This window comes from Oncorhynchus keta, chromosome 35, assembly GCF_023373465.1.
Source record: "Oncorhynchus keta strain PuntledgeMale-10-30-2019 chromosome 35, Oket_V2, whole genome shotgun sequence".
Lineage (NCBI taxonomy): Eukaryota > Metazoa > Chordata > Actinopteri > Salmoniformes > Salmonidae > Oncorhynchus > Oncorhynchus keta.
Window position 1 is genome coordinate 82,727,666 of NC_068455.1, and position 16,027 is coordinate 82,743,692.

Consider the following 16,027-nt stretch of genomic DNA (forward strand, 5'->3'; position numbering starts at 1 on the left):
GCGGGCTGTGATGTGCCTTTTCTTGAGGTGCGGCTACAGTCAACCACTCTACCGTAAAGACCTGATGGTGGAGGGCTACAGAGATGTTTGTCCTTCTGGAAAGTTCTCCCATCTCCATAGAGGAACTCATAGAGCTCTGTCAGAGTGACCATCGGGTTCTTGGTCACCTCCCTGATCAAGGCTCTTCTCCCCCTATTTCTCAGTTTGGCCGGGCGGGCCAGCTGTACGAAAGTCAGTGGTTACAAACTTGTTTCATTTAAGAAGAGGCCACTGTTCCTGGAGACCTTGAGTGCTGCAGAAATGATATTGGTACCCTTCCCCAGATCTGTGCCTTGACACAATTCTGTCTCGGAGCTCTACGGACAATTCCTTTGACCTCATGGCTTCGTTTTAACTCTGGCAACTGTTGGATGTTTCCAAATTATCTCCAATTAATTAATTGAGGTGGATTCCATTTTAGAAACTGTAGCTGTTGTGCTGTCGGTGTTGACCCCTCACCTGTGTGTGTGTGTGTGTGTGTGTGTGTGTGTGTGTGTGTGTGTGTGTGTGTGTGTGTGTGTGTGTGTGTGTGTGTGTGTGTGTGTGTGTGTGTGTGTGTGTTGCGTAAGAGAGAGCAGTCTGTGTGTGTACAGTAGGCATAACATAGTCATATAACCAGCTGCGTTGTTTTTCTTGAGCTGCTGTGTGTAATTATTAACTATAGTGTGTGTGAGAGGTGAACATCAGCTGATATACTCCATTATATACTCCCTACCTACAGCAACATCACCTGATATACCCCATTATATACTCCCTACCTACAGCAACATCACCTGATATACCCCATTATATACTCCCTACCTACAGCAACACTACCTGATATACCCCATTATATACTCCCTACCTACAGCAACACTACCTGATATACTCCATTATATACTCCCTACCTACAGCAACACTACCTGATATACTCCATTATATACTCCCTACCTACAGCAACACTACCTGATATACTCCATTATATACTCCCTACCTACAGCAACATCACCTGATATACTCCATTATATACTCCCTACCTACAGCAACATCAGCTGATATACCCCATTATATACTCCCTACCTACAGCAACATCAGCTGATATACCCCATTATATACTCCCTACCTACAGCAACACTACCTGATATACTCCCTACCTACAGCAACATCAGCTGATATACCCCATTATATACTCCCTACCTACAGCAACACTACCTGATATACTCCATTATATACTCCCTACCTACAGCAACACTACCTGATATACCCCATTATATACTCCCTACCTACAGCAACACTACCTGATATACTCCATTATGTACTCCCTACCTACAGCAACACTACCTGATATACCCCATTATATACTCCCTACCTACAGCAACACTACCTGATATACTCCCTACCTACAGCAACATCAGCTGATATACCCCATTATATACTCCCTACCTACAGCAACACTACCTGATATACTCCATTATATACTCCCTACCTACAGCAACACTACCTGATATACTCCCTACCTACAGCAACATCAGCTGATATACCCCATTATATACTCCCTACCTACAGCAACACTACCTGATATACTCCATTATATACTCCCTACCTACAGCAACACTACCTGATATACTCCATTATGTACTCCCTACCTACAGCAACACAACCTGATATACTCCATTATATACTCCCTACCTACAGCAACATCACCTGATATACTCCATTATATACTCCCTACCTACAGCAACACTACCTGATATACTCCATTATGTACTCCCTACCTACAGCAACATCACCTAATATACTCCATTATATACTCCCTACCTACAGCAACACTACCTGATATACTCCATTATGTACTCCCTACCTACAGCAACATCACCTGATATACTCCATTATATACTCCCTACCTACAGCAACACTACCTGATATACCCCATTATATAATCCCTACCTACCTACAGCAACACTACCTGATATATCCCATTATATAATCCCTACCTACAGCAACACAACCTGATATACCCCATTATATACTCCCTACCTACAGCAACACTACCTGATATACCCCATTATATAATCCCTACCTACCTACAGCAACACAACCTGATATACCCCATTATATACTCCCTACCTACAGCAACACAACCTGATATACTCCATTATATACTCCCTACCTACACCAACACTACCTGATATACTCCATTATATACTCCCTACCTACAGCAACACTACCTGATATACTCCATTATATACTCCCTACCTACAGCAACACAACCTGATATACTCCATTATATACTCCCTACCTACAGCAACACAACCTGATATACTCCATTATATACTCCCTACCTACAGCAACACTACCTGATATACTCCATTATATACTCCCTACCTACAGCAACACTACCTGCTATACCCCATTATATACTCCCTACCTACAGAAACATCAAATGATATACTCCATTATATACTCCCTACCTACAGCAACACTACCTGATATACTCCATTATATACTCCCTACCTACAGCAACACAACCTGATATACTCCATTATATACTCCCTACCTACAGCAACACAACCTGATATACTCCATTATATACTCCCTACCTACAGCAACACTACCTGATATACTCCATTATATACTCCCTACCTACAGCAACACTACCTGATATACCCCATTATATACTCCCTACCTACAGCAACACTACCTGATATACTCCATTATATACTCCCTACCTACAGCAACACAACCTGATATACTCCATTATATACTCCCTACCTACAGCAACACAACCTGATATACCCCATTATATACTCCCTACCTACAGCAACACTACCTGATATACTCCCTACCTACAGCAACACAACCTGATATACTCCATTATATACTCCCTATCTACAGCAACACTACCTGATATACCCCATTATATACTCCCTACCTACAGCAACACTACCTGATATACCCCATTATATACTCCCTATCTACAGCAACACTACCTGATATACCCCATTATATACTCCCTACCTACAGCAACACTACCTGATATACTCCATTATATAATCCCTACCTGCCTACAGCAACACAACCTGATATACTCCATTATATACTCCCTACCTACAGCAACACTACCTGATATACCCCATTATATAATCCCTACCTACCTACAGCAACACAACCTGATATACCCCATTATATACTCCCTACCTACAGCAACACAACCTGATATACTCCATTATATACTCCCTACCTACAGCAACACAACCTGATATACTCCATCATATACTCCCTACCTACAGCAACACAACCTGATATACTCCATTATATACTCCCTACCTACAGCAACACAACCTGATATACTCCATTATATACTCCGTACCTACAGCAACACTACCTGATATACTCCATTATATACTCCCTACCTACAGCAACACAACCTGATATACTCCATTATATACTCCCTACCTACAGCAACACTACCTGATATACTCCATTATATACTCCCTACCTACAGCAACACTACCTGATATACCCCATTATATAATCCCTACCTACCTACAGCAACACAACCTGATATACCACATTATATACTCCCTACCTACAGCAACACTACCTGATATACTCCATTATATACTCCCTACCTACAGCAACACAACCTGATATACTCCATTATATACTCCCTACCTACAGCAACACAACCTGATATACCCCATTATATAATCCCTACCTACCTACAGCAACACAACCTGATATACTCCATTATATACTCCCTACCTACAGCAACATCAGCTAATATACTCCATGATATACTCCCTACCTACAGCAACACAACCTGATGTATTCCATTATATACTCCCTACCTACAGCACCACTACCTGATATATTCCATTATATACTCCCTACCTACAGCAACACAACCTGATATACTCCATTATATACTCCCTACCTACAGCAACACAACCTGATATACTCCATTATATACTCCCTACCTACAGCAACACAACCTGATATATTCCATTATATACTCCCTACCTACAGCAACACTACCTGATATACTCCATTATATACTCCCTACCTACAGCAACACTACCTGATATACTCCATTATATACTCCCTACCTACAGCAACACTACCTGATATACCCCATTATATACTCCCTACCTACAGCAACATCAAATGATATACTCCCTACCTACAGCAACACTACCTGATATACTCCATTATATACTCCCTACCTACAGCAACACTACCTGATATACTCCATGATATACTCCCTACCTACAGCAACACAACCTGATATACTCCATTATATACTCCCTACCTACAGCAACACAACCTGATATACTCCCTACCTACAGCAACACTACCTGATATACTCCATTATATACTCCCTACCTACAGCAACACAACCTGATATACTCCATGATATACTCCCTACCTACAGCAACACAACCTGATATACTCCATTATATACTCCCTACCTACAGCAACACAACCTGATATACTCCCTACCTACAGCAACACTACCTGATATACTCCATTATATACTCCCTACCTACAGCAACACTACCTGATATACTCCATTATATACTCCCTACCTACAGCAACACAACCTGATATACTCCCTACCTACAGCAACACAACCTGATATACTCCATTATATACTCCCTACCTACAGCAACACAACCTGATATACTCCCTACCTACAGCAACACTACCTGATATACTCCATTATATACTCCCTACCTACAGCAACACTACCTGATATACTCCATTATATACTCCACTCCCTACCTACAGCAACACTACCTGATATACTCCATTATATACTCCCTACCTACAGCAACATCAGCTGATATACCCCATTATATACTCCCTACCTACAGCAACACTACCTGATATACTCCATTATATACTCCCTACATCTACCCCTCCCATCTATCTCTGAACACCATCCAGTCCCATCCTTCAGCTATATTGGTTGCAAGAGTGTTGCATTATAATTGGAAAATCTAAAAGTTTTGAATCTGGCATGGTTTTGTGTATCAGTTCCATGTTGCCATGGAATCGGTACATCAAAAATGTCCTGTACTGCGCAGCTGTACAAAATGTTGGTCCTTAAATTAAACTGGTATTCTTTTTTTATTTATAACAATTTAATTCAGACAATTTTGGTATTTTAATGCCAACAGACAAGTCCTTTACCTTCTCCTCTTCCACTTGCATCTTCAGCTTTTGATGTAATGCTGCAACCATTTGATTGTACATTTTGGATAGAGCGGACATTTCCATGTGTTTTTTTTATTTTATTTATTTTTTACAGAATTCCACCAGTCCTATTTATGATATAATTTACAAAAAGTATACCGTTTCTAAAAAATGTAATCTAAAGATAATGTTTGTTTTTAATCAATTAGTATATTTGAGTTTAACCACAATATTTCTTCTCATATTTGTTCTGTATTTTGTGGTGGATTAAACTGAAATTGCAACCAGCTTTATGTTTTTTTTAAAAAAGCGATATTTTGGAGATAATTACATTTTCAAATAACCAGGAAGTGAGAGATTGTAATCTGAATAAAGGGAAAAGGGCTGTTATTGAACATTGGGTGAGAAATTCTTACTAATCTGCTAGAGAACCAGTTTGGATCTATGTATAGCTTTTGTATGACTGAAGCCTTTAGTGACTAATGTCTAATGCTTTCATATTTAATTATTCCTGCCCTCCGTATTCATTATATAAATAAGCCTGTTTAATTTTGTCTAGCTTGCCACTCAAATAAAGTGGAATATTATTTTGCTCATAATATAAAAAAAAAAAAACAAGTGGTAGACGGGGCCATAAGTAAATAGGTAAACTGGGATATGACTAAATAATTCATCAGGGCAATTTTTCCACAAAATAGACAGGTGTTACACTTTCACTACCATGGAAAGGACATCTAATTTGGCTAACTTTTTATTAAAATGTATCGCAGTGAGAATTAGTTTATTTCAGGATTTGTCCACATCCCCGTCAGTCCATTTTATTGGTAAACTACAGGGTAATGTAAAAAAAAATGTGATCCCATACGTAATATCAATTTTCGATTTTAATTCAGAGAGCATAGAAAAAATATCGAGATCCTCTATGAGAATGTGCAGGGAGCCAAATTGCGGATTTGAAAGAAAACGTGAATCGTCAGCGTTTGATACCTTTTTTTGTTTTTAAACCCTGATATTATTGTTAGATCACTTTTCGATGGCCATAATAAATATATATGCTGATAGTGGACAACCTTGTTTTACTCCTCTTGACAGTTTATACTTTCTGAGAAGTAGCCATTATTTACTATTTTACAACTGGTGTTACGATACATCACTTTAACCACCTGGTGTTACATCACTTTAACCACCTGGTGTTACATCACTTTAACCACCTGGTGGTACATCACTTTAACCACCTGGTGGTACATCACTTTAACCACCTGGTGGTACATCACTTTAACCACCTGGTGGTACATCACTTTAACCACCTGGTGGTACATCACTTTAACCACCTGGTGGTACATCACTTTAACCGCCTGGTGGTACATCACTTTAACCGCCTGGTGTTACATCACTTTAACCACCTGGTGTTACATCACTTTAACCACCTGGTGTTACATCACTTTACCCACCTGGTGCTACTATACATCACTTTAACCACCTGGTGTTACATCACTTTAACCACCTGGTGTTACATCACTTTAACCACCTGGTGTTACTATACATCACTTTAATCACCTGGTGTTACTATACATCACTTTACCCACCTGGTGTTACTATACATCACTTTAACCCACCTGGTGTTACTATACATCACTTTACCCACCTGGTGGTACTATACATCACTTTACCCACCTGGTGGTACTATACATCACTTTAACCACCTGGTGTTACTATACATCACTTTAACCACCTGGTGGTACTATACATCACTTTAACCACCTGGTGTTACTATACATCACTTTAACCCACCTGGTGTTACTATACATCACTTTAACCACCTGGTGTTACTATACATCACTTTAACCCACCTGGTGTTACTATACATCACTTTAACCACCTGGTGTTACTATACATCACTTTAACCACCTGGTGTTACTATACATCACTTTAACCACCTGGTGTAACTATACATCACTTTAACCACCTGGTGGTACTATACATCACTTTAACCACCTGGTGGTACTATACATCACTTTAACCACCTGGTGTTACTATACATCACTTTACCCACCTGGTGTTACTATACATCACTTTAACCACCTGGTGGTACTATACATCACTTTACCCACCTGGTGTTACTATACATCACTTTACCCACCTGGTGTTACTATACATCACTTTAACCACCTGGTGGTACTATACATCACTTTAACCACCTGGTGGTACTATACATCACTTTAACCACCTGGTGGTACTATACATCACTTTAACCACCTGGTGGTACTATACATCACTTTAACCACCTGGTGGTACTATACATCACTTTAACCCACCTGGTGTTACTATACATCACTTTAACCACCTGGTGGTACTATACATCACTTTAACCACCTGGTGGTACTATACATCACTTTAACCACCTGGTGGTACTATACATCACTTTAACCCACCTGGTGTTACTATACATCACTTTAATCACCTGGTGTTACATCACTTTAACCACCTGGTGTTACTATACATCACTTTAACCACCTGGTGGTACTATACATCACTTTAACCCACCTGGTGTTACTATACATCACTTTAACCACCTGGTGGTACTATACATCACTTTAACCCACCTGGTGTTACTATACATCACTTTACCCACCTGGTGTTACTATACATCACTTTAACCACCTGGTGGTACTATACATCACTTTAACCCACCTGGTGGTACTATACATCACTTTAACCCACCTGGTGGTACTATACATCACTTTAATCACCTGGTGTTACTATACATCACTTTAACCACCTGGTGTTACTATACATCACTTTAACCCACCTGGTGTTACTATACATCACTTTAACCACCTGGTGTTACTATACATCACTTTAACCCACCTGGTGTTACTATACATCACTTTAACCCACCTGGTGTTACTATACATCACTTTAACCCACCTGGTGTTACTATACATCACTTTAACCACCTGGTGGTACTATACATCACTTTAACCACCTGGTGTTACTATACATCACTTTAACCCATTTATATAAGAGATTTTCCAAAATGTAAATATTCCAGACATTTTTTTTAAATAAATTCCAGCCGTACTTTATCAAAAGCCTTTTCAAAGTCAGCTATGAATACCAGGCCTAGTTTCCCAGATTTGGTCTTATATTATCTCCAATGTCCATATATAGTTTTGCTTAATCCTTAAAACATGTTGTAATATTCTAACAACTTTTTTATAAACACCCCTCTCCATAATCCTGAGGACATTGTTCCGGACAGACGTTAAATGCAAAAATGTAAGTGTGAGTAAAGAAGCAATAAAGAGATAATAAAATATTACTGCTCAAAAGTTATGTCTGTCATGTGAAACCTGCAACAAACGTTGTTGTAAATGAGTGTAATTGTCAAATACCTTCCTCTCCTCTGCAATCGTGCACGTGTTTGAGTGAGCTTTAACCACCTGGTGTTACTATAGCGACAGGGAGAAAGAGCTCGAGAGAAATGAGTGCAACTTTACATGACTTTACATTCTGTTGAATCAGGACACAACGGTTTTGCACTTGGGGGAAAAAAAAGCTGAGTTAAAATAGGATTTGATTTGCTTTACAATCTTATATTTTTTTAGAAGCGGTGCTATTTCAGTTGGATATGTTATTAGAAGCAGTGCTATTTCAGTTGGATATGTTATTAGAAGCGGTGCTATTTCAGTTGGATATGTTATTAGAAGCGGTGCTATTTCAGTTGGATATGTTATTAGAAGCGGTGCTATTTCAACTGGATATGTTATTAGAAGCGGTGCTATTTCAGTTGGATATGTTATTAGAAGCGGTGCTATTTCAGTTGGATATGTTATTAGAAGCGGTGCTATTTCAGTTGGATATGTTATTAGAAGCGGTGCTATTTCAGTTGGATATGTTATTAGAAGCGGTGCTATTTCAGTTGGATATGTTATTAGAAGCGGTGCTATTTCAGTTGGATATGTTATTAGAAGCGGTGCTATTTCAGTTGGATATGTTATTAGAAGCGGTGCTATTTCAGTTGGATATGTTATTAGAAGCGGTGCTATTTCAGTTGGATATGTTATTGGAAGCGGTGCTATTTCAGTTGGATATGTTATTGGAAGCGGTGCTATTTCAGTTGGATATGTTATTGGAAGCGGTGCTATTTCAGTTGGATATGTTATTAGAAGCGGTGCTATTTCAGTTGGATATGTTATTAGAAGCGGTGCTATTTCAGTTGGATATGTTATTAGAAGCGGTGCTATTTCAGTTGGATATGTTATTAGAAGCGGTGCTATTTCAGTTGGATATGTTATTAGAAGCGGTGCTATTTCAGTTGGATATGTTATTAGAAGCGGTGCTATTTCAGTTGGATATGTTATTAGAAGCGGTGCTATTTCAGTTGGATATGTTATTAGAAGCGGTGCTATTTCAGTTGGATATGTTATTAGAAGCGGTGCTATTTCAGTTGGATATGTTATTAGAAGCGGTGCTATTTCAGTTGGATATGTTATTAGAAGCGGTGCTATTTCAGTTGGATATGTTATTAGAAGCGGTGCTATTTCAGTTGGATATGTTATTAGAAGCGGTGCTATTTCAGTTGGATATGTTATTAGAAGCGGTGCTATTTCAGTTGGATATGTTATTGGAAGCGGTGCTATTTCAGTTGGATATGTTATTGGAAGCGGTGCTATTTCAGTTGGATATGATTATGCTATTTCAGTTGGATATGTTAAGCGGTGCTATTTCAGTTGGATATGTTATTGTTGAAGCGGTGCTATTTCAGTTGGATATGTTATTGGAAGCGGTGCTATTTCAGTTGGATATGTTATTGGAAGCGGTGCTATTTCAGTTGGATATGTTATTAGAAGCGGTGCTATTTCAGTTGGATATGTTATTAGAAGCGGTGCTATTTCAGTTGGATATGTTATTAGAAGCGGTGCTATTTCAGTTGGATATGTTATTAGAAGCGGTGCTATTTCAGTTGGATATGTTATTAGAAGCGGTGCTATTTCAGTTGGATATGTTATTAGAAGCGGTGCCATTTCAGTTGGATCTGTTTACGCTACACTCTTTCAAAGCAGTTTTCCGGCTTTCCCCATTGGACAAACTTTTTTTTGGTTCCAGGGAGAACCGTTTTGGGTTCCATGTGGAACCCTCTGTGGAAAGGATTCTACATGGAACCCAAAATAATTCTACCTGGAACCAAAAAGGGTTCTTTATGTTCTAGATACTGTACCACCTTTTTTTTCTAAGAGTGTAAGATCAGACAATCATGGACAGCTGAATAGCATGTACCTTTGGGAATACAGAGAAAAAAACATGAATCATCATCATCAGCAAAGCTAGTACAAACCTAGCTCTTACCAAGCTAGTTAGTAGGAATCTATAAACATTGAAGATCAGAGTAGCAAGCATCCAACATTTTGCACACAACTTACTGTCAATGAGTAGGGATTTAATGGAGCAGGACAACTTACTGTCAATGAGTAGGGATTTAATGGAGCAGGACAACTTACTGTCAATGAGTAGGGATTTAATGGAGCAGGACAACTTACTGTCAATGAGTAGGGATTTAATGGAGCAGGACAACTTACTGTCAATGAGTAGGGATTTAATGGAGCAGGACAACTTACTGTCAATGAGTAGGGATTTAATGGAGCAGGACAACTTACTGTCAATGAGTAGGATTTAATGGAGCAGGACAACTTACTGTCAATGAGTAGGGATTTAATGGAGCAGGACAACTTACTGTCAATGAGTAGGGATTTGTCAATGAGTAGGGATTTAATGGAGCAGGACAACTTACTGTCAATGAGTAGGGATTTAATGGAGCAGGACAACTTACTGTCAATGAGTAGGACAACTTACTGTCAATTTAATGGAGCAGGACAACTTACTGTCAATGGGTAGGGATTTAATGGAGCAGGACAACTTACTGTCAATGAGTAGGGATTTAATGGAGCAGGACAACTTACTGTCAATGAGTAGGGATTTAATGGAGCAGGACAACTTACTGTCAATGAGTAGGGATTTAATGGAGCAGGACAACTTACTGTCAATGAGTAGGGATTTAATGGAGCAGGACAACTTACTGTCAATGAGTAGGGATTTAATGGAGCAGGACAACAATGAGTAGGGATTTACTGTCAATGAGTAGGGATTTAATGGAGCAGGACAACTGTCAATGGGTAGGGATTTAATGGAGCAGGACAACTTACTGTTGGAGCAGGACAACTGTCAATGAGTAGGGATTTAATGGAGCAGGACAACTTACTGTCAATGAGTAGGGATTTAATGGAGCAGGACAACTTACTGTCAATGAGTAGGGATTTAATGGAGCAGGACAACTTACTGTCAATGAGTAGGGATTTAATGGAGCAGGACAACTTACTGTCAATGAGATTTAGGGATTTAATGGACCAATGGACAACTTACTGTCAATGAGTAGGGATTTAATGGAGCAGGACAACTTACTGTCAATGAGTAGGGATTTAATGGAGCAGGACAACTTACTGTCAATGAGTAGGACAATTTAATGGAGCAGGACAACTTACTGTCAATGAGTAGGATTTAATGGAGCAGGACAACTTACTGTCAATGAGTAGGGATTTAATGGAGCAGGACAACTTACTGTCAATGAGTAGGGATTTAATGGAGCAGGACAACTTAATGGTAGGGATTTAATGGAGCAGGACAACTTACTGTCAATGAGTAGGGATTTAATGGAGCAGGACAACTTACTGTCAATGAGTAGGGATTTAATGGAGCAGGACAACTTACTGTCAATGAGTAGGGATTTAATGGTAGCAGGAGCAGGACAACTTACTGTCAATGAGTAGGATTTAATGGAGCAGGACAACTTACTGTCAATGAGTAGGATTTAATGGAGCAGGACTGTCAATGAGGGATTTAATGGAGCAGGACAACTTACTGTCAATGAGTAGGGATTTAATGGACCAGGACAACTTACTGTCAATGAGTAGGGATTTAATGGAGCAGGACAACTTACTGTCAATGAGATTTAATAGCAGGACAACTTTTAATGGATTTAAGCAGGACAACTTACTGTCAATGAGTAGGGATTTAATGGAGCAGGACAACTTACTGTCAATGAGTAGGGATTTAATGGAGCAGGACAACTTACTGTCAATGAGTAGGGATTTAATGAAACAGGACAACTTACTGTCAATGAGTAGTCAATGAGGATTTAATGGAGCAGGACAACTTACTGTCAATGAGTAGCAGGATTTAATGGAGCAGAACAACTTACTGTCAATGAGTAGGGATTTAATGGAGCAGGACAACTTACTGTCAATGAGTAGGATTTAATGGAGCAGGACAACTTACTGTCAATGAGTAGGGATTTAATGGAGCAGGACAACTTACTGTCAATGAGTAGGGATTTAATGGAGCAGGACAACTTACTGTCAATGAGTAGGGATTTAATGGAGCAGGACAACTTACTGTCAATGGGTAGGGATTTAATGGAGCAGGACAACTTACTGTCAATGGGTAGGGATTTAATGGAGCAGGACAACTTACTGTCAATGAGTAGGGATTTAATGGAGCAGGACAACTTACTGTCAATGAGTAGGGATTTAATGGAGCAGGACAACTTACTGTCAATGAGATTTAATGGAGCAGGATTTAATGGAGGGCAGGACAACTTACTGTCAATGAGTAGGGATTTAATGGAGCAGGACAACTTACTGTCAATGAGTAGCAGGATTTAATGTAGGGATTTAAGCAGGACAACTTACTGTCAATGAGTAGGGATTTAATGGAGCAGGACAACTTACTGTCAATGAGTAGGGATTTAATGGAGCAGGATTTAATGGAGCAGTACAACTTACTGTCAATGAGTAGGGATTTAATGGAGCAGGACAACTTACTGTCAATGAGTAGGGATTTAATGAAGCAGGACAACTTACTGTCAATGAGTAGGGATTTAATGGAGCAGGACAACTTACTGTCAATGAGTAGGGATTTAATGGAGCAGGACAACTTACTGTCAATGAGTAGGGATTTAATGGAGCAGGACAACTTACTGTCAATGAGTAGGGATTTAATGGAGCAGGACAACTTACTGTCAATGAGTAGGGATTTAATGGAGCAGGACAACTTACTGTCAATGAGTAGGGATTTAATGGAGCAGGACAACTTACTGTCAATGAGTAGGGATTTAATGGAGCAGGACAACTTACTGTCAATGAGTAGGGATTTAATGGAGCAGGACAACTTACTGTCAATGAGTAGGGATTTAATGGAGCAGGACAACTTACTGTCAATGAGTAGGGATTTAATGGAGCAGGACAACTTACTGTCAATGAGTAGGGATTTAATGGAGCAGGACAACTTACTGTCAATGAGTAGGGATTTAGTAGGGAGCTGAGTGCATTTTAGGAGAGCTGAGTGCATTTTGGGAGAGCTGAGTGCATTTTGGGAGAGCTGAGTGCATTTTGGGAGAGCTGAGTGCATTTTGGGAGAGCTGAGTGCATTTTGGGAGAGCTGAGTGCATTTTGGGAGAGCTGAGTGCATTTTGGGAGAGCTGAGTGCATTTTAGGAGAGCTGAGTGCATTTTAGGAATGCATTTTAGGAGAGCTGAGTGCATTTTAGGAGAGCTGAGTGCATTTTAGGAGAGCTGAGTGCATTTTAGGAGAGCTGAGTGCATTTTAGGAGTGCATTTTAGGAGAGCTGAGTGCATTCTGGGAGAGCTGAGTGCATTTTGGGAGAGCTGAGTGCATTTTGGGAGAGCTGAGTGCATTTTAGGAGAGCTGAGTGCATTTTAGGAGAGCTGAGTGCATTTTGGGAGAGCTGAGTGCATTTTGGGAGAGCTGAGTGCATTTTGGGAGAGCTGAGTGCATTTTGGGAGAGCTGAGTGCATTTTGGGAGAGCTGAGTGCATTTTGGGAGAGCTGAGTGCATTTTGGGAGAGCTGAGTGCATTTTGGGAGAGCTGAGTGCATTCTGGGAGAGCTGAGTGCATTCTGGGAGAGCTGAGTGCATTCTGGGAGAGCTGAGTGCATTCTGGAAAGAGATGACTCAGATCTTCACCATACACCCCTCCCCTTCTTCTTGTTACAACATCGTAGACTATAGATGCATTATCTGCTCGACTCGAGATGCATCATCTGCACACATTGTAGACGCTTTTCACCGACAGCATCAACTCAATCAGCTTGACCTTTTGCCACGAGCACGACCTAAATCGCGGGCTGCCCAAATAGGCATCGGTCTACACGTACTTTTCAACCCACAACTATTTAAAACAATTTAAATAATGATCCTTGGTGTAGTTCTTTTGAATGGTTTTTATTTAGACTGGAGTAACTATTGTAATTTAAATAACCTCCAAGAGAACGGTAATCCTTGGTGTAGTTTTTTTGAATGGTTTTATTTAGACTGGAGTAACTATTGTAATTTAAATAACCTCCAAGAGAACGGTAAGCCTCAGCTAAATAACAAATATTTTTATTATATTAGAATTATTATCATATAGAGGTTTTGAAAAACAACCAACTGCCAACCGTTCTCTTGGAGAGTATCTGCTGGGGCATCAGATCTGTTGTCCAGCTCAGCACTAACAGACGTTTGTTTCCTGTCTCTACAGCGGTCTGATGAAACCAGGGTTGAACGCTATCATGGGGGCCACAGGAAGCGGGAAGTCATCGTAAGTGACATTTTCAGCTGACTGACAAACCTGTGACTCTCATTGAACGTTGTGAGCTAACATTAGGACGAATGGTTGTGATGTGGTTGTTTAAAAAAAAGTTTGTATTATGGTTGTGGTTGTGTAAAGGTTGGGGTTGTGTTGTGTAAAGGTTGTGGTTGTATTATAGTTGTGTAAAGATTGGGGTTGTGTAAAGGTTGTGGATGTGTTGTGTATAGGTTTCTGGATGTGCTGGCAGCCAGGAAGGACCCAGCAGGTCTGGCTGGAGAGGTGTTGATAGACGGAGCTCCTCAACCTCCCAACTTCAAATGCCTCTCAGGATACGTGGTCCAGGTGGGACACACACACACACACACACACACACACACACACACACACACACACACACACACCGGTGACCAGACTATAGTTACGAGTGTCTGGTCCCTCTCTCTCTGTCTCTTTCGCTCTCTCTCTCTCTCTCCCCCCCTCCCTCTCTCTCTCTCCCCCTCCCTCTCCCTCTCCCTCTCCCTCTCCCTCTCTCTCTCTCTCTCTCTCTCCCCTCCCTCTCTCTCTCTCTCTCCCCCCAACCCCCTATCAGGATGATGTGGTGATGGGAACTCTGACTGTGAGGGAGAACTTCCGTTTCTCTGCGGCGTTGCGTCTTCCGTCCTCCGTCAGCCAGAAGGAGAAAGAGGACAAAGTCAACCGACTCATCACAGAACTGGGCCTCACTAAAGTAGCAGACTCACGGGTCAGTGTGGACGGGTTGATGTGGGGGAGAGGACAGAGAGAGACTGTGTTACTATGAATGTGTGTATTCTGTCTCCAGGTTGGTACCCAGTTGATCAGGGGAATATCAGGAGGGGAAAGGAAGAGGACAAACATCGGTATGGAGCTGATCATCGACCCTCCTGTTCTCTTCCTGGATGAACCCACCACCGGCCTGGACGCGAGCACAGCTAACTCTGTACTACTACTGCTCAAGAGGTAGAACCTATTGTAGTTCTAATATTGTAGGGTTAGATTGTAGTTCTCTTCCTGGATGAACCCACCACCGGCCTGAGCACAGCTAACTCTGTACTACTACTGCTCAAGAGGTATTGTGTTCTAATATTGGGTTAGTCTGGGTATTGTAGTTCTCTTCCTGGATGAACCCACCACCGGCCTGGACGCGA

At 40.6% G+C, this 16,027-nt stretch overlaps 1 protein-coding gene across 1 annotated transcript in view; it reads left to right on the plus strand.

Annotated features, from left to right (window-relative positions):
- The window catches only part of LOC127916411 (broad substrate specificity ATP-binding cassette transporter ABCG2-like), a 51,000-nt gene that overhangs the window by 5,955 nt on the left and 29,018 nt on the right, over positions 1–16,027 (plus strand). The window contains exons 3-6 of the mRNA XM_052498186.1: positions 14,811–14,870; positions 15,089–15,203; positions 15,451–15,603; positions 15,682–15,839. Of these exons, the coding sequence (XP_052354146.1) occupies positions 14,811–14,870; positions 15,089–15,203; positions 15,451–15,603; positions 15,682–15,839 (486 nt within the window). The remainder of the gene's footprint in view (positions 1–14,810; positions 14,871–15,088; positions 15,204–15,450; positions 15,604–15,681; positions 15,840–16,027) is intronic.